The sequence below is a fragment of the Chionomys nivalis genome, chromosome 19, assembly GCF_950005125.1.
Source record: "Chionomys nivalis chromosome 19, mChiNiv1.1, whole genome shotgun sequence".
Taxonomy (NCBI): domain Eukaryota; kingdom Metazoa; phylum Chordata; class Mammalia; order Rodentia; family Cricetidae; genus Chionomys; species Chionomys nivalis.
In genome coordinates this window covers 29,650,648-29,676,561 of record NC_080104.1, presented here as the reverse complement: position 1 = coordinate 29,676,561, position 25,914 = coordinate 29,650,648, and the positions used below count along the sequence as shown (strand labels likewise).

The 25,914-nt window shown below is 47.9% G+C and overlaps 2 protein-coding genes and 1 pseudogene across 2 annotated transcripts; 1 reads left to right on the top strand and 2 right to left on the bottom strand.

Moving 5' to 3' along the window:
- Positions 1–8,068: 8,068 nt before the first annotated feature.
- On the bottom strand, positions 8,069–10,159 carry LOC130862069 (RCC1 and BTB domain-containing protein 1-like; annotated as a pseudogene).
- A 2,174-nt stretch (positions 10,160–12,333) lies between these two features.
- Positions 12,334–19,122, top strand: LOC130862068 (serine protease 40-like). The gene is made up of 5 exons (XM_057751455.1): positions 12,334–12,514; positions 13,141–13,303; positions 14,951–15,225; positions 16,892–17,061; positions 18,778–19,122. The coding sequence occupies exons 1-5, from the start codon at positions 12,334–12,336 to the stop codon at positions 19,120–19,122; spliced, it is 1,134 nt and encodes a 377-aa protein (XP_057607438.1).
- A 2,065-nt stretch (positions 19,123–21,187) lies between these two features.
- On the bottom strand, positions 21,188–25,629 carry LOC130862067 (cryptic protein-like). The gene is made up of 6 exons (XM_057751454.1): positions 25,577–25,629; positions 25,273–25,322; positions 25,010–25,177; positions 24,318–24,432; positions 24,116–24,225; positions 21,188–21,312 (listed from the first exon to the last, which is right to left on the bottom strand). The coding sequence occupies exons 1-6, from the start codon at positions 25,627–25,629 to the stop codon at positions 21,188–21,190; spliced, it is 621 nt and encodes a 206-aa protein (XP_057607437.1).
- Positions 25,630–25,914: the final 285 nt, after the last annotated feature.

The following is a 25,914-nucleotide window of genomic DNA, read 5'->3' as shown; positions in this document are numbered from 1 at the left end:
TTCCGCAGAGCTGAGGACAAGAGTCCGCAGGCTGGGCCCAGTGTCCAGGTCTAGGAGATAAAGGGTGGAGCAAAGTCCTCTATGGTTTAGGTGATCTTGTCGCCCTCCCCAGTGGAGCCAGGAGTGGGGAGTGCACTGCTAGTGTTTGTGAAAGGCTGATGTTAACAGGGTGCTAGCCGCAGTGAGCACAGGCAGAAAGGGCAGCTGCAGAGGAATCAGTTAGGTTTGGGCTAAGGACCAGGGAAAAAGAGGACCTGGTGATTGACAAGGGCCACGCCTTTCCTTGAGCCAGCAGGCTCCCTCTGTCCTACATATGAAAAGCCCCAGTATCCAAGGTGTTCCAGCCTTTTGGTCTGCAGTGCTTTGGTAAGTCCCAACCAATTGAAACTTCTCTTTAATCAGTCAACAGGGTCTAGAGGCACTCCCTGACAAGATTTGACAGCCAGGACGACCCTCCACTTCTAGATGAGCTGCACGGTTGAATCTTCTTTCTACCTAGTGCCTAACTTAGCTACACACACCTCCCTTAAGTGTGCGGTGTACATGTCTTCGTGTGGATGGATGGGTGCACGCGTGAGTGAGTTGCATATGCCTGCCCGTGGAGGTCAAAGGCTAAGTGTCTTCCTCGAGGACTCCGCCTTGTTATTGTTTCAGAACATGGTCTCTCACTGAACCCTGGACATTAGTCAATGAGCCCCATGGATCACCCCATTGCCCGCTGCCACCACACCCCCAGCCATGGGGTTACAGACCTGCATGTAACACCTGGCTTTTCCGTGGGTGCTGGAGATTCGAGCTCAGATCCTCATATTTGTGTGCCAGGCACTTAAATGGCTGAGCTGTCCCCCAAACCTTCTATATCTGCACTGTGACTGTAACCATGTTCTCTCTCTTTTTTTTTTTTTTTTTTTTGGCACTGGTTACCTGGTTACTTGACTGTCCTGAGGGCCAGTTTTCTGGCCATACTCCTTTCAGATTCCCCACGATGGGAGTTCACAAGAGCCAGAAGTCTATGGCACAAGTGTGGTCAGCTGCATTAGTGGAGTTATAGGGTCCAGATCTGCAGCCATGAGGAGCCCCACATCTAAGGGGTTTGAGGGAGAAGGAGTGGAGCTCCATACTGTTGCAGAAGGCTGTCAGAGTTGGAACTGTCTGTCAGAAGCAAGCTTCAGGAGCCCTGGTCTGGAGTGGATGGTTGGATGGGGAGGAGGAACCATGACACTAGGGATGGGCATGAAGAGAAGTATTCTAGTCCTTGGAAGAGACCCACACAGAAGGATGACCTCTCCAACCCTAAATAAACTAGGATTAGAGACACTAACAGATGGAGTGACTTATTGCTACAAGTGGTTTCTTTCTTATTTTATTACAGTTTATACTTTTCTACAGTATTTTAAACAATAATTTTTTTATTCTTTTTTGGTGTGTGCATATTTGTGTGTGTGCAGGTACAACGAACATGATTATAGGGGTGTGTAGAGGCCAGAGGTCAATGTGGGTGTCATTTCTCAGATACCATTCAGCTTAATATTGAGCAAGGAAGTCTCACTGAAACCTAGGGCTGGGAGATTCGGTTAGGTCATCTGGCCAATGAGCTTCAGGGATCCGTCTGTCTCCAATTCGCCAGCATTAGGACATTAGTATTACAAGTCATCTCCCCCAGCATAGGCTCAAGCATCATGCACCTTGCTTTTTACCTCAGAGCTGGGAATTGAACTCAGGTCCTCATGTTTGACTGGTAAACACTTTACTCACTAAGCACTGAGCTGTCTCCCCGGTCTTCATAAATTTTAACTGGTTCTTTAATCACAAAAACTAAATAAGTAAATGTTTAAACAAAAGTAAAGAAAATAAATGTTTATATTGAAATTAGTTTATATGAAAGAGAAGCCATGCACAATTACAGGAAAAGTCTGTCTCCATTTTCTTTAATGCCTTGGTAAGATTTTGAGTATTCATTGACATCCCGCCTCTGCTTTGGGCTTGAAAGCGTCTTATAGTAAAGGCAAACTAGGTCCATTCCTGTTTATGATTAAACCTCTGTTTCTCAAGAATTGGACTATGTCCCACCTGTAACCTCAACTACAAATACTTCTATACTGCCTGTTCAGGAAAACAGCAACCATGGCTTTGTTTCAAAATGCTGTGTAGAACCATCTTGCAATCCTGCCTATTTCAAAAGGTTTTATGTGTACTTTGTTATGACTACCTGTTGTTATGACAACCTTGCTATGCCTTCCTTGCACCCATGTCTTTGTGTCGGGAGGGACTAACTTTTCATGCTTCTGTTCTGCTCCTCTAACCCACCTATTTTGCCCACATATGCCCCATTTGGAAACCCCCTACCCCTGAGCTATAAAAACTTTGTCTTCCTTACATCAACACTGACCTCTCTAACCCTGCCTTAGGGGGAGGCAGCCCTTCTACGTGAATAAAAATACATGCTTTAATTAATTTGGGCATAATTATTTGGCTAAGTGGTCTTACTCCTCACATCTTTGGGTTTAACATAAATATGTGTGTATTTATTGTTAGCCAACATGCTTTGATGTCATCAAAATGTCTTTACTTAATCTGCACTAAAATATTATAAATAAATTGACATTACACACTGAAATATTTAAGTATGTATTTAAAATAGTATTTGTATATGAACAATGTCCCTAGTGGCATCTCCTATCAAAATCCACACAGTAAAATGGGAATCAAATGAATTAATAATTAAATAAATATAAATGAATTATCAATAGCAGATTGACACACTGAAATAACTTTTGTTGAGTATAATAATGCTGTTTTTGAAATCTATACATACAGAGACATAAAGAAACATGGGAAAATACTAACAATTGGAATTTCAGCTAACGGTTGGCCCTTTGTTTTCAATGTTTTCTGTTTTCTCAGGTTCATTATTAAACAGAATATCAATGTCTTCTTTCCACAGTTTTCACAAACTTCAAATTCATAGGCACACGGGCTACACATTATATGGTGAGGATCCTTCTCTGTCTCTTTTTTTTTAAACATTTTTTAATTGATGCTTTGAGCATTTCACATCATGCACCCCAATCCCACTTTTTTTCCCAGTCCTTCCGTATCTGCCTCCACTCTTGTAGCCTCCCCCAAGAAAGAAAAGAAAAGAAAAAGAAAACATTTTGCTCGCCTCTTCCCCGTCTCTCCACCATATATCCTTTTTTATTTAAATAACATTTTTTATTTTACCTACCAACCAGTCTCCCCTCCCTCCTCTCCTCCCCTCCTCTCCCCTTCCTCGTCTGCCCCCCTCCCCATCCACTCCTCCATCTCCATTCAGAAAGGGACAGGCCTCCATGGCCTTGCACAAAGCATGGCACATCAAGCTGAATCCCCCCCTTAAGTAGAAGCAAGCCAGGTGATCCAGCGTGAGGAACAGGTTACCAAAAGCCTGCTGAGCACCAGGGAGAGGTCCTGCTCTCGCTGTTAGAAGCCTTACTAAGAGCTTCATGATTATCACACACGTGCAGAGGGCCTAGGTCCGTCCCATGCAGGCTCCCTGACAGTTGGTCCAGCATCCACAAGCTTGGGTCAGCTGTCTCTGTGGGTTCCCCCACCATGGCCTCCCTGGCTGGTACAATTTCCTCCTCCCTTCCACAAGACTCTCGGAGCTCAGCACAGCGCTTGTCTATGGATCTCTGCCTCTGTCTCCATCAGTTACTGCATAGAGTATCTCTGATGGCAATCAGAGAAGTCACCAATCTGCTTACAAAGTAGATGGACTCATTACATGTTCTTTGTCTTAGTGGCCTTGGGAGCTGCAATGTGTCACACACACAGTATAAACTGTCGCTCAAACAGCTTTGCTTGCAAATGCTCCTTTGCAGTGAGTTGTTGGTGTGGTTCCAGACCTCTGGCTTCTGGCACACCATCAATTCTGAACCTTCACCAAAACTTCTTGGCTATCCTGCTATTGCTCCAAGCCATGGAGCTTCTGCAGCTGTTCCACAGAACCACAGGACAAGTCTCTTTGTATGCTCCAGTGGGTCATAAATGGGGTAGATGTTGGAGTGGACCAACTCAAAGCCCTGGATGTGGGCCTGGGTGGTAGTCCAGACTTCCACAGGGAACGCTTTCTTCAGGCAAGGGTCAAGGCCAGTTTTCCTGCATCCACATCATTGGAACCAGTTCTCCTGAGCGCATGATAAGGAGTAGGTTCAGCCGTCCCATTGGAGTGGTCAGCCAGGTGGCAGCAGTTCTCCCAGGGCTGTCAAAAGCTGGGGCTCTCCTGTGTTCACACCATTGGGGCCAATTGTCCTGGGAGAGGGAGAAGCTCTCCTGCTGAGGACACTGGTGAGGGACTAGACCAGTTCTCCTGTGCCCAGGCCACTGGGGCTAGCTCTCCCATGGCTCCCAGTGATAACACAAGGCATGGACACCATCTCAGACCCTAGCTGTGACAGTACCACAGACCCAGACATGGTTCTCACCTGCAGCTTGGGCTGGACATCAGCTGACAACCTTGGCCACCCATATCAGCTTGTTCCTCACTACCATGGCATCTTCAATTCTGTCTCACCCCACTTCACCTTCTCTCCCGTTTCTCTGTCACACACCTGTCCTGCTGTGGGACAATGGTTTGTACCCTGTCAATTATATTTTAATTAAATGTTGATTTGCCAGTAGCTGGGCAGGAAGTATAGGCAGGACAACCAGACAGGAAGTAGAGGCAGATCAAGGAGAACAGGAGAATTCTGGGAAGAGGAATCTGTAGTCCTGTCCCAACCACAGAAGAAGCAAGATGTGACTAACCCGCCGAATAAAATACCAAGCCACGTGGCTAACAGACAGGAATAATGGGCTAATATAGGTTATAAGAGTTAATAAGAAGACTAAGCTACCAGGCCAATCAGTTTATAACTAATGTAGATCTCTGTTTGATTTCTTTGGGACTGAATGACTACAGGACTGGGCAGGACAAGAAACCTCAGACAACAGATATTTTTATCAAAGCCAGTCTCTGACAACAGAGCAGGCCAAAGATTCACACAGGAGACCCTGCAGGTCTTGGCTGACATAAGTGTTCCAGAGAGCTGCCAAGTTCTTAGGATGGAGGGTTTCTGTGACCCTAGCCTCTTAGCCTCTTTCTGGGGCAGAATCCCAGTATGAAGGACTGTGCATGTACTATAAAGTAACACCAGGGGGCACCACTTGCTGCTGCTACTGCTGCTATCTGTCCACCTACTGTGACCACTCACTGCTACTAAATTCGGAGAAAACAGAAAACCACTGAGACCAGCATTTAAAACCTTGCCTTCTTTACTTCTAACCAGGTAGAGCAATAGAACCCTTAGCCAGGCGATTGGTGCCCATGGGAAACATTGATCTATTGCCAGCTAGTCACAAGCATAGGCAAAGCAACATGGTGGTCTTGGGGACCTAGACGCCAACCTGTGGACCCAATGCTACCACCAGTTATAGGATGGGAACAGAATTAAGTTAGAGGGTGCCCCGCTGGTGTGTGAGGAAAACCGGTGTGTGCTCGAACATAGTGTAACAATACAGTAGAGAATGTCTAAAGCTTGTTCTTTTCTCTCCAGGCTGCAAACAGAACAGCTGTTCCAGCTGAGGGGGATGCACTGTTGCCAAGGTGACACAGAAAGTGACAGGAATCAATACGATGGGAACAACCTCACTGCAGCTTCAAGGATGTTGAACTGCATGAGAGAGCATTCTGAACATAAGGAAAGACAGCTACCGGGACCCACGTGCAGTTTTCCCTGCTTGCCTCTTACGTAAGCCTTTCCTTATCCAGTTTTACTGCCATGAAAGATTCCAGCTGGGAGCATGCCCTCACCAGAGTCTGAACTGACTTGTGTGCATTTTCTACGGGGTGGAAACTCCTCTGCTACCATTTCGCTTTTGTTTATGTTTTGTATAAATATGGCTTTGAGGTCAGAGACATGTGCCTTTTGCCTTTGTAGACTTGTGTGTACCTACGAGCAGCCTGTGCCCTGGGCTGCCTAAGTGGGTGAGGGGGGTACTACTTGCTGAATATTTACAGATTCTTCACTTGCTATGGCTTCCGGAGTAAAAGAACAGGAACACCATGACCATGGCAACTATTATAAAGTAAAACATTTATTGGGGTGGCTGGCTCACAGGTCAGAGGTTCAGTCCATTATCATCATGGTGGGACATGGTGGCATGCAGACAGACATGGTGCTGGGGAAGAGTTGAGAGTCCTGCATCTTGCAGGCATCATGAAATGGTCTGAGAGTCGTACTGAGAAGAGCTTGAGCAAAAGAAACCTCAAAGCCTACCCTCAAAGTGACACACTTCCTCCAACAAGGCCACACCCAGTCCAACAAAGCCACACCTCATAAGAGTGCCCCTCCCTACGAACTATCAAACTACCACAGCCATGTGCTTTATCTATATCATCTCATCCTGAGGAACCCTAATGAAGATGAGGAAATTAAGGTACACTTGTGGCTAATTATGTTTCTCTAGGCCACCAAATAAGTGACGTAGCATGGATGTGTCTCACTCCAGAGCTTATCTTGGTTTTCTCTTCATTGCACTGCGTTCCTGCTACTGTCTCTAGAAGACTCTAGAACTAATAATAATAATAAGCTAGGACAATATATTAATAATATCTTCACTCCCATCACCATCTCAGGGAACATGTCTTCATTCATCACTATTACACTCTGTCAAAATCATCATTGTCATCCCCATCTTCTGCTCCATCACCAACATCCTCTTCCTCCTCACCACATCAGGACCAGCAAGACTATTACCAGTGCCATCCCTGTGACTGTAGTTAACACCGCCACCACAAACACCATCCGCATCACACTGTCAGTTTGCTGCTTCCTTTTTTTCTTCAATCTTAAGCAAATCCTGACAAAACTAAAATTTTCTCCATTTACTTCAATGGTGTAAACATCATATTAAACACAGGATTCTTTGGAAACACCTGAAGCTTTAACACGTCAATCCCAAGAACACAGCAGCAGAAACCTCACAGGATGCTGACACCCATTCCCAGGACAGAGGGAATTCTTGGGGAATTCTGTGTTCCTCCCAGATACCACACCTGTGGTCACTCCTGGTGTCCGAGGGTTGTGGTACATGAGGCAGGAAGGTTGTCACCAATTTCCTTTTTCCAAGTTCAGAAGATCCTTCCAACAGAATGGAAAAAGCAGAACAGTTAAACTTTCATCCTCTCCCAGTGTTCCAGCCCAGATGTGGAAAACATCTACACATAAGAGTTGTGGGACTGGGTGGTGCACAACTTTAATCCCAGCACTTGGGAGGCAGATGCAAGTGACACTCTGAGTTTGAGGTCAGCCTGGTCTACAGAAGGAAACCCTGCCTCAAAAAACAAAAACAAAAACAAAAAAAAGGGGGGGGGGGAGAGTGAGGAAAACGAGCTCAGGAAAGGCATGCATCCTTCACATACCCCTTCAGGGCACTGTATCTTCGATGTGGGGGGAGAGCAACCTGGTGGGTTCACCCAAAGAATTACTCCACCCACAGTGCCGCCAAAGCACCCCCACACAGCTCAACAGTCCCAGGCGCCAGCTCTTAAAGGCTCCGCATTCGTTTGCTTTAGCAGTAAACTCCTTGCCTAATGATGCGCCGACTAAGGTTTTTGATCTCGTTCCAAAGTAAGGTATCACCAAGTCCAGCAGACCAATCACAGCCTCCATGGCAGACCTCCCGTGTCTGTGTAGAGGTACTGAAGGGGCCGTGCATGGGGTAAGGATGCCAGGCTATTTCCGTCACTTCCTCCACGGCTTCCTTCCAGTAGGAGAAAGTGCTCGCACCTGACTTCAAAGAAGTTTTATAGGTATGAATATATTTACCGTCTACTCAAAACTCCAGACATGACTTTATTTCCCATCTACTCAAAACTTCAGCTCAGCAATTTCTGGACTATCAAAGTCTTTCCTTGGTCCCTCTGTAACTCTTCATGCTCTTCAGACAGAAGGCACCTCGTGGCGGCAGAGGGAGCAGAACAGGCAAAAGCCTCATCGGTTGGAGGAGAAGCAGGTGAAGCAGGAAGAAGCCTGGACCGGCTCTGGTATTAGCCACACGTGTGCACGTGCATGCCCTGGGTTTGGGCAGCAGGTGTGTGGGTGGAGTGGCGGGCTGACAATCCTTTCTTTCCCACCAAGATACGTGCTGGGCTTAGCAGGTTATTTTTATTGCCAGTTCCCAGCCGCCTGTATGTGTTAGCTCCCCAGGCAGAGAGCAAGCTATAATTAGAGTTAGTGCTAGGATATGTCATAGCTATAAATAATATGGTCCACACGCGTTCGCTGTAGAGTTGCTGCTCGCACTGGGGTCAGCCAGTTGCCATAGTTTCTCTAGCCTGTCTGCCCATTTCCACTGTAACCATGAGTGAGGTGTGACCACAGGCAATGCCAGCCGCTCTCTTGTATGTAGCAGGTCTGTAACTTCCCAAGGAGTTATCTGCTGTGCTGTAGATCCTGGTCCCACCTGGTCATAGCTGACATAGCTCCAGCAAGCACCTCCCCACAGCTGCTAGAGCCATCCAACAATGTGAGATATGAGCTAATTCAGTAAACTACTTGATCAAGAGATTGGTACGAACGTGGATGGGAGCAAATGCCTTAGTTGAGGGTACCATTCCCCAGCTAGCTGTAGCCAATATGACCACTTCATTTTCAGGGCATGGGAGAAATGAGGGCCACTTCCATAACTAAGCCTTTTGATCTTGTTTTCACATAAGGTTTCTTGGACACCAGTGTATTCTGGTTATTTCCAGTTCCTAGAGATTTACTACAGTAGTGACTTTAATCACCTCACTGGCTGAGTTGCCAAGGACCTAGACCTTCCTAATAGGTGCAGTTTCCTGGGGCAAGAGCAGAGTGAAGACTGGCCACTTCCCTACAGTCACCTTGACCCTGGCCTCAGGCAGCTTCTACAAATAAGCTAACATCGGTGTTCATCACTCTCTTTCCCCGATGTCCAATCCTTCCTTAACCTTCAACCACAGATCTTTTCTCTCTGTTTCTAAGGGGAACCTAGACATGAAAGACAGACTCAAGCCCCCACAGATGGTAGCAGAGCAGAGACCCGCCTCATTCGATGCTTCTACACTGAATAAAGCTTTCCACTTCTTTCTCATTGTTATTTATAAAGAGAATCAAAGTTGCTGGAATCTGTAGGCCTATGTGTTAAAGGCATGGTCCCAGGTCTGTGTGTTATTGAAAGGTGGTGGAACCTTTAAGAGGCCTATTGGGGAGGAAGTTAAGTCATTGATGATGCACATTGGAAAGACATAGGGACACATCCTTTTCCTCCCTCTCTTTGCTGCCTAGTTTAGTACAGAGTAAGCACACCTGTCTGCAGTGCGGGATGCAGCCCACAGGAGGAGCAGGCTGTTTGTCGTCTGGGCTGCCTGGCTATCTTACACCTGAAATAATCACACATAAACTGTATTCATTTAAACACTGCCTGGCCCATTAGCTCTAACTTCTTATTGACTAACTCTTACAACTTAATTTAATCAGTGAGATGAAAGGGTGACTCCTGGGTATTCAGACAGAACTACAGCTGATAAGGTAAGCCCTAGATGGGGATGAGAGAGGCCAGGATATCTTCTCTGAAAAAAAAAGGTAATAGTCCTGTTTGCAAGATTCCCAGAGAATATTCAGGAAAGGAGTACGACCCTACCCTAGGTTATATTGTGCAGGCTACAAGCCTGACTTAGTCCTATTTTAACATTCTATTTGAAAATGTCTCTGTATTTAAAAAGTATTGCCCATATTGTCAACATTTATAGACAATGCTAATTGCGATAATATTCTTGATTTTCTACTGGCCAGAGGCTTCACCCAGACACAAGAACAAGGGACCCATCTCCCTCCCTATGTCTCCATAACCCCCCCCTTTATAACCTGTCTCATACCCACATGGTACATGCCAGGTCAGAACAACAGGGCCAAGTGACCGCCGGCTGAGATCCCTTAAACTGTTAGCCAGAATGGACCTTTGCTTTATTAAGTTGATTAAGTATTTTGTCCCAGTGACAGAAGGCTGAGAACCACATGGGATGTCTTCGATGCACTAGGCCCGGTACCCCATTCTCACCCCCTCCCTGCCCACCTTTTCGGTTCTCCATGCTCCAGTTGTTTCGATCCCTTTCCATTCCTTACCTGGTGGATGGCCCTTGTTACCTTGGGGCTTTTCTCTCTCTTTAATCCCTCTGCTCGGTTACATTGTGGCTCAAGTAACTGTTCTTCTGAAAAGTTCCTTGACCCTCAAGACTCAGGCCCCCTTATCCAGAGTAATAGATTGCCCTCTGCTCCTTTTATAATATTTAAAAAGAAAGTCCCCCAAAGGCCCATGAGTCACATTGGCTCTGGCAGGCAGGAGGGAGGCAACTGACCTGACTTCAGAGCAACAAGACCCAACGCCATGTCTGCCCACTCTCACCCTTTTATAACACAGTCCTTACACCCTGTTAGAGATCTTAAAAGTGGTCTGAGATGGGATTTTCATTGGCATATCTCCCTGTGTGATGGGAGCAATATTGGTCTTGCTTTTCGTGAAGCTGCAGACGAGAAGGGTGGTACTGGGTTAATCATTTATAACAATGACTGTTTGCTTATATGTCCCTTCCGCCTAGCTTGAACCCAGCCTTCATGTTTTATAGATTCAAATTTTTCAGTGCCCTCCTAAAATAATCCTCTTACTATTCACTACAATCTGGATTCTCAAATCCTGTTTTTAAACAAATAGCAAGCTATCCTAAATCTTTCAAAAGGAACTTTATTTTGGAGTGCTTCTATTTGGATTCAAACTCCTAGAGTCAAAAACAATAGAACATTTTTATATTGAGGGAAAAAAGGAAAATATTAACATGGACCAACCAGTTGGGTTAGTATGCTATTACTGATATAGAAGATGTTAATGGGGGGGGCTAAAAATAACTGTTATACAATTCCTTTTGTAATGTGAATGTCCATGTTCTTCCTCTGATGCTAATAGTAAAATAATGAGCTAGATGAGGTTATCACAAACAGGAGTTACAAAAAGTTAGATCTGGGACTGGGTGATGATGAAGTCAGTAAAGAATTTACTTACCTTGCAAATGTGAAGACCTGGGTTCAACCTCCAGAGACTAGGAAAGAAGAGAGGTGGGGCTTGTTGGCCCTACCTTTATTATTCCAGCAACCATAGAGGCGGAGGCAGGTGGGTGCCTGGGGTTCACTGGTCAGCCCGCCTAGCCTTCTCAGCAAGTTAACAGGCCAGTGATAGACAGAGTCTCAATGAGTAAGCTAGGTGAGGAGCAACAGCATAGGTTGTCCTTTGGCGTCCACTAACGTCTGTCCAGGATGTGCTTGCAATTGGGGCACATAGACAATTTGGATGCTAAAAACCAAACTTGCCTAAGCTCAGAACTAGCCACTCTGCTGAGGTTATGTCTATGGAATCAAAGTGGCCAGAAAGAAAACATGAATTCAAACAGCTAAAGCTCCCAGCAGCTGTGGTACTTAACCCAAGACCTACACAAAAGCAAGGCTTCTGAGGCCGGATTCCAGCTGAGGAGTTGGCAATTGCTATGGGAAAGAGAGTCACTTTTCTTTAGGCATGTGACCCCTGGTAACTTCCCCGTGTCCCAGTAGATGACCCCGCGTCCACGTGCATATGGGCATATGGGCCATACTCATTGCATAAATGACGAAGTAAGGAGAATATGAAGTTGGGAAATGTGATGGGGACGGTGGCGGGGGGGGGGGGTGCTGAAGGGAACTGAGGGCATGTGTGAAAGGTGAATTTGACCAAGACCATTGTGTTGATGTATGAACATTTCAAAGAATCAATAAAAAAAATTTTAATTGTAGAGCTTTCGAATGGTTCTCTGGTTAAGGGTACTTGCTGCCCTTCCAGGGGCTCGAGTTTGGTTCCCAGAGATTCACACTACCTGTAACGCTAGCTTCAGGAACTCTCATGCTCTCCTCCGACTCTAGGGACTTTGGGCTGATGAGCTAATGACATGCCAATCTGGGTGATGAGACTTTGTGTTTTTGAGTGCACATTGTAACAGAAGGAAACTGGGATATTCGGGGGTGCCGTGAATGCTTTTGCCACTCCCGAAGGAGCGTATGTCTGCCGAAGCCAGAGAAGAGGACCTGAGGACCAAACTTTCTCCGATGCGGGCTGCCTCCCGTGGAGCTAGGTTTTCAGCGCCCTTGCTCACCTCCCGCGAGGTCAGGATGGGCGAGAGATGGTACCTAGAAAGCAGTTTGCCAGTGTCAGCGGTTGTCTGCACGTGCTTTCTGTCCTGTCTGGGACCCAGACACAGGGCGGCCAGATGCGATGTGGAGCGCCAGGGCCCAGCAATCGGGTCAGGGTGGGTATGGAACCTGCCTGCTGGCTGCTCTGCTCTGGCTCAGCCTCCTGCCCCAGCATGCCCAGGCCATCAAATCTGCCCGCAGTAACAGCGCTACAAATATAACAACCACCCAGGCCACGAGAAGTACTCCACCCCTGTCTCAGGGTAAGTAGGCAGGGGCAAGAGTGACCCCTAAAGTAGAAGGAAGGTTTCCAGTAGGTGCGTTCCCTCCCCCACTCCCCTCAGAACATAGGCAGTTGGAAGGTCCTGCAAGCCTTTAAGTTGAAAGGGAGAGGCTTTAGACAGGGACCTCGACGCGACAGTCTTGCTGGCTCTTATCCATTGATGCCAAGTCTCCTCAGTTCAGGGTCAAGGTTGTGTTATGGCTGTACCACCACCGTTTACATTGGGTTAAGGGGGGAGCTTAAAATGACCATGGACCTGAAAAATAACGGTTTCTGCCAGCTTTGGCTTCTACTTCCGTTTCTGTCTCTTCAGAGCTGTGCTCCTTAAGTTAATAAGGACTGAGGAGAGCCTGATGTTACCCAACCCTTTGCCTGCACCTCTGTTCTGTGGGCCTTGCTGAGAGGACGTGTTGGGCCAATCTAACCTTCTCTCCCCACTCTTTGTGGAATGAGCTATGGCATTCCACTCTTGACCTTGACTCTGGCCACCTGAAAAGGGAGAAGTCAAGTCATTGCATCCCCTGGGTCCTGCTGATGATGACATTTGGGGCACCAAGCGCATGCATCCTGAATGCAGGTGCCTGGCGGCTGGGATTGTCTCCACAGTATGTGGCAAGACCAATTTCCAAGGGAAGATCTATGGCGGTCAGAAAGCAGCTTCTGAGCGGTGGCCGTGGCAGGCCAGTCTGCTCTTTCATGGCAGTCATATCTGTGGAGCCGTTCTCATCGACAAAAACTGGGTGGCTGGTGCTGCCCACTGCTTCCAAAGGTGCGTGTTCCCTCCCCGGGGCCCTTCTGCTGGGAAGGGGGGTGCAGGAGAGAGTCACTAGGAGAGAAGGAGAGGGGTGAAGGATGCAGAGCTGACAGTCCTTCTAGGCTGGGTTCTGGGATAGCCCTGCCCTTGAGCGGTGCCCGTCATCCAGATCGCCATCCCTGCTCATCTCCTGCCGATGTTAGTCTAGCATTACAGACAAAGATCTCACATTTTGTCTCTCACCCTGGGGACGTCCTCTCCTGCTTCCGGAGACTAACTAGTGTGACTGTCACAGTGATATACACCATACTTCTAAACAACTAATTGAAATTTCTTCCCCAAAGTATAATTAAATTAGTGCTGGAAAACCAGTTTTAGCTTTGAAGTGGTCCCCTCCAACTTTCTATTTTCTCTTTCATGAACATTAGGGATCAAAACTTTGTTTCCTTCAAGTACACTTCAGTATCTGACTCTTGCTCACCTCCAGACAGTCCCTGCAGATGGTAGCAGGTCTGGTTTCTCCTGGAAACCATTGCTACTGTGACCTGAACTAGCTAGACGTGCAACAGGTCCAGTGCTTTAATGAAAGTGACAATCCCAGACCCCTATTCCCAAGACTGGACATAGTGAGAACCTCTGTGGACAAGCATCCTGCATCCTCTGTCCAGGGCTCTCTGCAGGCTCTATCCAGGGCATGTTTATTGGGAGTTTGGGTTCAGGCCACACTTACACTGGAGCATAGTTCTCTCCAGAGGCATCCTGGTAGTGTGTGTGTGTGTGTGTGTGTGTGTGTGTGTGTGTGTGTGTTTGTCTTTCCTTTCATGGGGGAATGTCACAATTCCTCCAGCTGGAATGATTTGTGTACTAGCAGAGTCAAGCAGATATAACTTGAGCTCACGGTGTGCCCAAAGGAAGCAAGGAGGACAAATTATTGCATATGGGTTTCCATTTACATACTCAGCTTCCCTGTGTGCCAGACCCGATGTGGAGGGTCTGGAGGATGTGAGGCAAAGGCCACTTCCCATGGTGGTAGGTCATGAAGGTATGTCAAGGAGATACAGTGAATCATACAGCAAGAGGGGCCCTTAAGGAAGGAGACTTGGGAATGAGGGGTGGGCATGTAAAAGGGCCATGTAGTGGACACGAGGACTAGAATATAATTTGTCTTGCAGAAATAGTAAGCTTTTATTTATCACTCTATTTCCTCCACAAATACTTCTTGAGTGCCCATAGTTAGATAGGAAAACAATCTTGAGAAAAGACAAAGTGTGACAGGTGGGATACGGGTCATGCCAGACAGGAGGTGAAGTCTTTGAGAAGCCATATAGTTATAAGACAGATCTGAGCAGGCTCAGTGAAGCCTTGTTCCTCCAAGATGAAGGGGTGCAGTTTGATGAACCTCCGATGGTTCTACCCAATCATGAGATTGAGAGCCCCACGGATTCTGAGGTACCAGAAGCCTTCAAAAGACCTGTGTACTTAGGCTGTGTGTGGTTATCCTGCCCCTCAAGAAAGAGAGAGGGGGAAGAAAAACAGTATTGAAAAAGGAGGAGAGACCTGAAATGAGAAAGAGACAAGGTCTGGCTGCCTGCAGAGTGGGTAGTCAGGGAGACAGGACTGAGCCAACACTTACAGCTCCCCCCCCACCCCCGCCCGCGATAGGTCTCACAACCCGAATGACTACCAGATCAGGCTAGGCTACACCAAGCTGAGCAGTCCCACCGAGTACAGCAGGCAGATGTCAGTGTACAAGCTCATCGTTCACAAAGACTACGACAAATACTACCGCCAGGGAAGCGACATTGTCCTGATGCAGCTGGAGTCCCCCGTGGAGTACAGTTCCCACATCCTTCCAGCCTGTGTCCCAGATAAAAACGTAAAAATTCCCAACGAAAAGGCCTGCTGGGCGAGCGGCTGGGGGCATCTCAGAGAGGATGGTGAGTACACAGGGCAGGTGAAGAGGGTGAGGGGCAAGAGACTGTGGAGGCCTTTCCTGTGGTTGGGAACCTCGGTTTCTGGGTCAAAAGCAAACTTCTGACCTTCAGATCAGAAGTGCGGGCTCTTTGACTCCAGAGCTCTAAGTGTGGTTGACTCTGTGCACTGCAAGGTTCTCGCCAAGCAGTGGTTGCTCTACCCTGGCCAGGAAAGACATGAGGTATTTTTAAGGAGATGAAAGTAACCAGGCATGGAGCATTGGGGTGCTTGACTGGGGACTAGTACCTATGAGAACCTTACTGCCCAACCCTTAAGGCTAGGGAAGACTGCCTGTTCTACCAGCTTGTCCAACTGTATACATGGGGTTCCGATCCAGGGACCCATGAATCAGTCACCTGTGGACCAAAGGCCTGAGTGTTGGGGACTGACAGTCTCCTTGTCCTTATTCCCTAAACAATATGGTAGTATTGTGAGTCTCTGTACCACATTGGCCTTGGGTCAGATAGTGTGTCATCTAGAGACGATTTCAAGTGCACAGGTTCTCGGCATACAGTGTGCAGAGAGAACTCAGTGTCTTTGGAGTTTGGTATCCTGGGCCACAGGGAGAGCCTGCTGTCAGCAAGGGGGCAGCTTAGGTTGAGAATACAGAGTTCCTTGGCAATGATTCTACACAGGATGTTTTTGACTTAAGACCATATAATGGCAAGTTAAATAAAGTGAATATAAATTTGACATGAAACTTAGGGTCACAATCTGGCAAAGCAGCCCAAAGGAGGTTTACAGTCAGATGTTTCTCTGAGATCAGTCCCACAGTCTGTCCCAAGAACAGTGGCTCAGCAGAACTAGTAGGGACAGACTTTCACTCTCTAAGGGCCTATGTCAGGGCAGGTGGGGTCTTCAGGTCTGGCCAGGCAATGGGAGTGGGAACACAGAAGGAAGGTGTGGGCTGGGGCAGCTCTCAGAGCAGAGAACCTGGCCTCCCTAAGAGACCAAACCTTCAGCCATCTTCTGTCATGTCCTCTGCTGATCACGGTTGCTGGGCCTCGGGGCAGGTTTGGGTTTGCTACACACAGGGAGCCCCTGACCAACCTTGAGGGATGTGCACGGTGACCCCCGCATGATGTGAGGCATGCTGTTGTCGGTCTGCTCCTATGAGGCGACCCCAGGCCAGATCTGTAAGAGCACTTGGAAGCAGAGTTCACATCTCCAGGTGCAGTTGCTCCTTGTGATTGGCCAGTCTTCTTGTCGTGGTCCTAAACATTTCTGCTCTGAGTCCTATGCCACGGCTGCACTCGGACTCCAGCGTCCCTGCACCCAGCTTGGGCTCCACAGAGCAGCCAGAGCTGTTGGAAAGCTGAGTTGCCCTTTCCTTGGCTGCTGTGCTCTTGGGTACAGTCTCAGTCCCCTAGCCAGCTGGGGAAGCTCTGCCTAAGGTCCCCCCTCCCCCGCTGAGACCTTTGCAGTCGCCCTGACTTCCCGCCTGCTCCTGTCTTCCACAGCCCCTCTGCTTGCCCCTTTCCCCTTGTCACTGCAGGCCTGTCATGATCCCTTCTCTGCCACTGTGGTCTAGGACTGCTGCCCCACCCCCACTGCCACCAGCCATCATCCTGAGATGGGCAATGGCAGCTTCTCTCTGCTCACGAGCACATCTGGTTCCCCCTCCCACAGTGATCCTGCCCTTACCTGACGACCTCTATGAAGTAGAGCTCACCCTCATGGACAATGACGTGTGCAAATCATTTTTCCCGCCGCCAACATCTGGCTCCAGTAGAAGATACTACATCTATGATGATATGGTGTGCGCTGCCGATTACTCCATGACGAGATCAATATGTTCAGTAAGTGACACCTGCTCCGATGTGCAGTCGGCCTTGGCCACCCGTGTGCCTCTGTCTTGGTTCAGCCCTTTCCGTGTATTCTCCGGACCTTGTCTCCTCCATTGGGTTGGGCTTTCAAACACGTTGTTGAAAAGCAGCCCGTCCAGGAAACAGGCATCACTTGTCATGCCTTGGGGATTTCTAGAAATCAGCTCAACAAGCCCAGGAGAGCGTCAGGTGGATGAAGGTGCTTGCCACCAAGCCTAATGGCCTGAATTTGATCTACTATGCAACCTGCTTGATAGGAGAAAACCAACGCCGGCAAGTAGCCCTCTGAGTTCCACGCCCATGTCGTGAGTGGGGACATGTGCACGCTCACATGTGCTCACACCCTCACACACACACACACACACAAGCACATACACACATGCAAAATAAATGAACTAACGTTTAATTAAAAAAAAATTAAAAATTGATACACTGATGTAAACAGCACCCAAAAAGTCCTCCTGGTGCCCTTTCCTTTCCCTCGTTCCCAGAATTGTCCTGTTTGGCTTTAAAAACACTGCAGCTTCATGCTAGGTCCCTACCTAACTATGCATCAGGCAGGGTGCAGGCTTTTGCCTGGTTGCATTTTTTAGTCAACAGGATGTTAGCCATTCATGCTGCTGTATGGATGCGCTACACTCTTCCTTATTTGTTCTTATCCTGGTGGCATGCGGCAATTTTTAGGAGAGGACTTTACAATGGCATTGCCCTGAACAGGCCCGAGGGGTCCTCACACTAGCAGTCGAACCACCATGCCACGAGGTGCACATGTGTTCTTGTCGTACACCTACTCCAGGCAGCTCTCCAGTGTGACTGTACCAATTTGTGTTTCCGCCCTGGAGAGTTTAGGTTACTCCACTTTGTACCAGTCTTTTGGGTTTTTTTTTCTTTTTTGTTGTTGTTGTTGTTGTTTGTTTTTGCATTATCTGCCTGTTTCATTTTAACCATTAGATGTGATCTTTCTTTCTTTGTTGTTGTTTTGTTTTTGTATTTCAAGACAGATTTCTCTGTGTCGCCCTGGCTGTCCAGGAACTCAATCTGCAGCTGGGGTTTCTATTGGTGTGAAGACACCATGACCAAAGCTTCTCTTATAAAGTAAAGCTCTTAGTTAGGGTAGTGCGCTTACAGTTCAGAGTTTCAATCCATTATTGTGGGGGGGGGGGACAGGGCAACATGCAGACAGACGTGGTGCTGGAGAAGTAGCTGGTCCTACATCCTTCGGGCAATAATTAGACTGCTTCATTGAGTGATATCTTGAACATTTAAGAGACTTTAAAGCCCGCCTCCACAGTGACACACTTCCCCCAAAAGAGACCATAGCTACTCCTACAAGGCTACACCTCCTAATAGTGCCACTCCCTTTGGGGGCCATTTTTTTCCAAACCACCACAGTGACCATTTGGGACTTCAGCGACATCTCCCACATAGACAGCCGAGAGCCAATGTTCAGCTCGCAGACTCTCCACCAAATGGTATCCTGGGTTCCTCGGTAGCTTTGAGCAGTGGGGCTCCGTGAAGACACTGGCCCAAGAGGCTGCCTGTGCTTCGATTTGCAAAATTGCTCCGATGATCCAGATGAGGACTACTCAGATGGCAGAGACACCTGGTCTCCATCACATTCTCTCCATCCTGGTCAGTGTGTGTCCCTCCCTGTGGTCGCCCCACTCTCTGTGTCCTCTCTCTCCTCAGGGAGATTCTGGGGGCCCCCTCGTCTGCTTACTGAACGGCTCCTGGTACTTGGTGGGGCTGACCAGCTGGAGCGCACCGTGTGAAACCCCACTCACCAGCCCCAGTGTCTTCGCCAGGGTCTCCTACTTTGACAACTGGATTAAAGAACACAAGAAAGCCTCGCCTGACCCAAAGCCACATGGGTCTGACCCAAACCCACAGGGGCCCAATAGGCCCCCTCACTATCCCAGACCCCCTGGTGGTGGAAAGCCCTGGAACAGCAACAAAGGCCAAGGCATTGCCATCAAGCCAATGATCTGCACGGTCCTGCTGTCTTCTTGGGTCCTCCTTCTTCAGTTGAGTTAGCTCAGGAACCTGTGACAGAAGCACAGGACCTTGAACAGCCAGCGTGTCCTGTGAGCGTCCTGGGTATTGAGCTCCATACCATCTGTGGGCTCACCTGTCCATCTGAAGCCTTACTTGCCCTAGGTCAGACGAAATTAAAATAAATAAATAAATAATAAAGGAAACCAAAATCTAAAGAGGCTTCTGACTTTTTCTGTCCCTTCAGCACCACTCCTCATACTTTTCAGGGTTTCCAGCTGCTTGGTTCCAGAAGATTACCTCCTCCTTAAGCAGGGATAGCAGCTATCAATTGCTAATAGTTCCTTGACTAGGAACGGGACTCCACGTCCACACCTCCTCCTCCATGCCGAGATTTTGTCTGCTTTGAGCTTCTTCAGGACTGCTGCATGCCGTCAGTCTCCATGGGTTTGTATACGCACATGCACAGCTGTGTCCTAAAAAGGCTGCTTCCCTGAAATCATCTCCTCCTGTGTGACTCTTACAATCTTTCTGCCATCTCTTCCACATAGATCCCTGACCCTTGAAGGAAGGATTGTGGCATAGACATCTCATTCACGATTGAGCATTCTTCTCTGTACATTGTCTAGCTCTGTGTGTGTGTGTGTGTGTGTGTGTGAGAGAGAGAGAGAGAGTGTGTTACTAGCCGTCATTTACAAGAAGAAGCTGTTCTGGTGAAGGTTGAGCAGTACGCTCATCTATGAGGATAGCAACAGGTCATAATGGGCTGTTTTATTTTTATATCTATTGTCATTTAGCAGAATAATATTAGTAGATTTCCCCTTAGGGCCTATGACCTGTCTAGAATCAGGTTCTTGACCTTATCGACAGTGTCAGATCTATGATAAAGCAAAGGTCATTATGAGTTGTTTTATTGCTACGGTCATCTAGCAAAATAATAGTAGTACGTTTTTCCCTTAGGGCTTATGACCTATCTAGTCTCATGTTCTTGACCTTACTGACAGTGTCAAGTATGGGTTCCATCTCATGGAGTGGTTCTTAAACCCAGTTTAAGGAAAGAGGCTGGTTACTTCCTTGACATTTTTGCCACAGCCGCACCAGAGGAGAGCATTTCTTGCTAGGCAGGTCATTATTGTTGTTTGAAGGTGCGTAGCCAGGTAAGATGAACAACTTTTCTCCTCCAGTAACGTGTGTGGCACCTTCCAGCACTGTGAACACTAGCCAGTAGTAGTGAAGTTTCCAGTTAAGTGACAACTAGAAGTCTCCATATTCTGACGTAAGAATGTGATGTCTTCAGCAAAAAGGCCTTACCATCGTGCTGTGAGTGGTAACCAATAGCTTTAGCAATAATGTTTGGGGATGTTAATGGAATCCCATTACCAATAGCTCAAAAGATGCAACCTATCCCTGGTACTGGGGGTTTTATTTGTTATCATATAGTATCTAGTTGGGACATTCCCCTTGATAACATGTTAAATCCATTCAAACTCCTCATTTTACATGTGCATGTATTTTAGGGAGATGCTGTGAACTGCCAAGAATGGCCTGATTCCTGCTAATGAGGAGGCAGGTTCCAGGATGCTTGCCCCCAGTCCCTCCTGTCTTCCTTACAATATCTGCACAGAATGTTTAAGGTTGTTGGCTTTCACAAAACCCAGAACAGTGTTCCGGGCCCACTTTTCCTCTCCCATGGGCTCAGAGGTCAGTGGAGAGATTGACAGCCAGCAGTGGATGACAGGGAGCCTCAGCAATGAGGCACACAGGTGAGAGTCCAGGCTGTTCAGAATGACTGTCACCTGGAAAGGACTGCTTGTTGGGGGTCTCATTCAATCCTGTTCAGTGTATATCCAGAAACCTTCAGAAAGATTCTGGGTTGAGTATACTGGGCTCTTCTATTGAGGTTTGCCTCCACTGGAGACCTTGAAAAGAGGCTCAGTGAGCAAGGAGGTCTCCCTGTTGAATGTGTTTATTGCACAGTACAAGAACCCGTCACACTTCAGCCATTCTGTTATTTACAACACAACATCCAAGCAGATGCCTGCTGCCCAGCTTTCCTGCTGGCATGCTGCGGTGCCATGTGCAACCAAGGATGAGGCTGTCACTGGGCTTAGGAGCCTCCGCCATCACCAGCCATGCCCTGCAGAAGGAGGCCGAGCATCAGAAGACTCAGGACACCGCTTGCACTCGACCATCTGGTCCCTGAAGAGCCTGACGAGAGGAAGCCTTTCAGGTCTGAAAAAGAACACAGAGAACACATAAAGCGCACCGCGGTGGGCTTGGCTAAAGGAACACAGAGATGTCTGCACCGGGTCTCACTAAAGCCCTCTTCTGTTTGGCCCTGTGTGTGTGTGTGTGTGTGTGTGTGTGTGTGCATATATATTCTCTTATGTACATGTATGTATATAATTTTTTTTTATATGGGCTTACAGTATTCAGCCTGGGACTCACTATTTAGACCAGGCTGATTTCTGGCTCACAGAGAACTTCCCGTCTCTGCCTCCTGAAGGCTGGGACAAAAGGTGTGCACCACCACGCCCAGCCATCTTCCATTCTTTTTCAGTACTGGATGACAAGAACTCTTGCCTGGAATGTGTTCAAGACAAACAAATGAAAGACTTATTTTCCCCGCTTCCAGAGACATCTAAATTTTGGTGCAACATTGAACACTGAAGGGAAAAAAGCCTCCACTGTTTTTGCAGGCGAACAGACAGACCTTTCTTTAGCCTGACTCATTTAGCTCACGAGCAGAAGAGGGAGGCCTATCAGAATGTTGTATCAGATGCAGCCAGGGCAAATAGAATTTAAAGCAGCTTGCAGCATCTCTCCGTCCAGATTAGTTCTTTGTGGCTCTGTGTGTATTCGTGTGTGTGTACAAGGTAGCTGTATGTTTGTGGAAAACAGAGGTCAACCTTGGTGGTAATTCTTTAGGCACCGTCCAGATTTATTTATTTATTTTTTGGAGACAATGGCTCTCACTTGAACTTGGGACTCATAGATTAGGATAAGCTGGCTGGCCAGAGGACCCCGGGGATTGCATCATCAAGAAAACAAGACAAAACAAAAAACCCACATGTATGAACAAAAGAACAAAAGCTTTGATAATGGTTTGGGTGTGGTGGTTCACATCTTTAATCCTAGCTCTTAGGATGTAGAGATAGGTGGGTTCCAGGCTAGCCAGCAAGATTCAGTGATACCCTGTATGTCTCAAATAAGAAGGAAGACAGGAAGGGAGGACAAGGAGAAGGGAAGGAGTAGGAGGAAGAGGGGGGATAGCAACTGATGAAGATTTCTGACGTAGATCTTAGCCAATCACAGGAAAACACACATGGCATCAGGTGAGGGCAGGGTCAATCATATAGGGTCACCTTCTCTGGGAGAATGAAGGCAACAGGGGGTGATTCAGGCCCCTTAGGCAGTTGGGTCTCACACACAAACTACAAGTAACAGCAAGCTCTGTGAAATAAGAAACCTGAGGTCCCAAACTGGCTCTGTGACCACTGTGGTGCGTTTCCTAAGGAGATCACTTGAGATTAAAAAGAAAAAACTTAGAACACCACTATATATTTAGAGAAAACTTTTTAAAAGTGTTTTATTAATATTTTATGTTTATTAAAAATCTACACTTTTTATTCTGTGAACTGCCACTATTTTATGTCACACTAGGAAAGAAAATCCTGTTACTAGTGAATAGTTTATTACTAGAACCTGAGACCTTATTATGTCATTTATCAAAGATCTTCTAAATTTTTGGACATGTCAAAGACCTTTGTCATACCCATTACTTTTGGCGTATGTGGGGGAAAAAAAGAAATGAAACCAAGTTTGACCACTTGCTACCTGTCAATGTCCCTTTATTGCTGAATAGACAACAAGATCGAATTATTTTTATTTTTGTTACCCTTGGAGGTTTTAGAGTTCTATGCAGGGGCAGAGGGAGTTACCCTGGAGGAGGAGCTTGCTACTTTGTCTAACTTTGAGAATGGAAGCATTTTCAGAAGCCCTGGCCACTGACCAGCAGATAGAGGAGTCTCTGCCCTGAATGTTTCCAAGACCTTGTACGGGAGATTGCTAAAGACCCCAGAGAGCCCCTTCCGGCATTCCCAGGGAAGAACTGCTGATAAGAACTGACGTCACCTGTGAGACTACCAGATTTACTTTGTAAACTTACGTTGATTCCCAAAATTTGTGTCCTCCAACCTCTGGTACTTAGTGAGCAGAGGGAAGGCACTTGGGCAGTTGATGGCTGGGCCTGGAGACATTCCTGGTGCTCCACAGGAAGGGGAAGAGGATTCAGGAGCTAGGCAATCTCTAAATAACCTAAACCAATGCCATGGCCAGAGGGTGGGGCCAGGCAGTGCAGCCAGTGACTTCCCCCTGCTCTGGTACCGCCCTTCCTGAACGGCTGGGGGAGGGGGAGCAGGGGACAAACTGCTCAGTGCCACATCCACTGGAGGGGTTCAGAGTTGCCTGAGAAAGGGCATAAAAATGTTGGGGGGGGGCATTTCATGCAATGTTCCTTGGACACTGTGGACAGCCAAACCATACAGGAGTGACAGAGGCAGAGGGGGACAGGGGGCTGAAGGGTGAACCTCTGCTGCCTTGTCTACCACTGGGAGTCCAAGCCAACTCCTGATAAAAGGAAGACTGTCACACAAGACATCAGGTGGCAGTGTGGCAACCCCTCCCTTCCCGCTCAGTGCAGTTCTTGTGTCCCCAGGGTTTGGGTACCACTAGTGATCTGCTAAGCCAGTCGAACTCCCAAATTAACTCTGTTCTGCATTTTCTGAAGCTTCTGGGAACCCAGTGCTGAGATCATAGACCCAGCAGTCCCCACAAGGAAAATGTAAATAACGGTAATAAATTCAGTTTCACGATCGAAAGTCTGTTGACTGACGTAGGGATCTAATTTGTTCATTTCTATGTCTCCTGGCACAAGCAGATGCTCTATGGACCATCCACTAACAACAAAGACACAAGTGTATGCATGTATGCTGTAGACGCGTTTGGGGCGCGGGGGTGGGGCGGGTGCTCTTACCACAGTGGCCGAACGTTTGGCGTGGGAGGCAGTACAGGGCTGAAAAGATGCACCTGCATAGGCGGCAGCTGTGGAGGGTCCAAGCTCCATGCCCCAGAGCGCCACAGTCTCTGCAGAGGCCAGAACAGGTCAACGTTGTGTCGGTGTGACCCCCCCCCCCTCCCAGGTCAGACCCTGCCCAGCCCATTTGTGCTCCACCCACCTGCGCCTCTGGTCGTGCTCGCAGTAGCGGCCAGTGAAGTGTGCAGGGCACACGCAAAAGCTGCCCAGAACGCAGGTGCCTCCGTTGTAGCAGCAGCGGGATCCAGGGATCGCACCTGCAGGTTGACCTAGGTCAGCAGCTGTGCTGGCCTCTGGAGCTCCCCTAGTCCCCTCCCGCAGAGGGCAGGGCGCCACAGCCTGAGAGGGGACCTTGCCTGCTGCGTGTGTTTGCTAGGTAAACCTCACTCTTTAACTGGAGGCTGAAAAACAAGCTAACAGGAATGTGGGCGGGGTCCGGGACAGCCCTTGACACCCTCCAAGCGGCTGCTTCTCTCTCACCCTTCCACTGCTAACGTTAGCTTGTGACTTTGTGGACAGTGATTAACCACAGGCCTCCCAGGCAGGACCACCCGTGGGTGTGATGACGCTAGCGCCACCTGGAGCCTCTGGGCGTGCTGGAGTTGCCTGAATGTTAGGGAAGAGCCTGTTGCCTTGGCGACAGAGGAAAGCTGCTACTTTTGCCCACGAAACCGTGAAACCTGAGAGTAAACGTATCACTAGAATTTCTTTTTCATTTTTTTTTAAACATGAAGGTGAAAAGATGTTCCTTACGGTGTCTCCTTTTCACCCTGGTTTATCCCACTTGTTTTTCCCAGGATCCACTGCACAGGATGGCACGGAGTGAAGACTTACTCTCGCCAGAAGTACGGGAGTGGGGAGGGGAGTCCCGTGGGCGCCACCCCTCCTGGCTGCCATTCATTCTGCTGGAATCACGCAGGATCCCGTCCAGAGTCGTCCCTGGGAGCCTTGGAGACAGGATATTGCTGACTTGTCTGACACTGTCAGGTTCTCTCTGATAACCTTTGAAGAACAGCAAAGTAAGAGACTAACAGTAAGGGAGAAACGAGGATTTTATGACTTAGAACTGAAACTCAGGGGGGAAAAAAGTTACTTACTGTTTCCCTGATGGAGGAGCTGCAACACTACAGTCATCAAGAACAGAGGCCTGGAATGTTTCAAGGAAAATGGTTGAAGTTTCAAATATGCAGTCAGTATAAGCACAACTCACACGTCAGTCATGATAGAAAATATATAGCACACTTAGAACTTAACAAAAAATTACAAGCCTGGTAATCATTGTAGTACTTGTAGATTGCTGGAGATGCAGTTATAGTTTAGAAAGGTTTTGAGATGGAAAATGCCAGAAAATTTTAACCCCCTAGCCTGGCTTTCTAGTACCTGGATGACTTCTGTGCTTACCTGGCTTGGTGCCCTTTCAAACCAACACCTAGAGCTGGCGAGTCCCCTCTCATCTGTGCTTGGAGCAGGTCACAGGAGGTACAAGCTTGCAAGACGGGGATGCCGCTGCCCTCTGCCTGGACCAGAAGACACAGAGCTGAAAGGAGATCGGTGAAGCCAGATGCTGAGAACCTCAGGCCAGGGCTGCTAGGCCATCCAGGCTTGAAGGGCTGTCCCTTAGGGGAAGTCCTGCTGAAGAGGGGGTGGGGCCAGGCTGCCTGCCTCCCCAGGGCTATTTACAGTAATGACAACAGCAGTGTGGCCAATCCTTGATGTAAACCACTGGGGACAGAGACAAC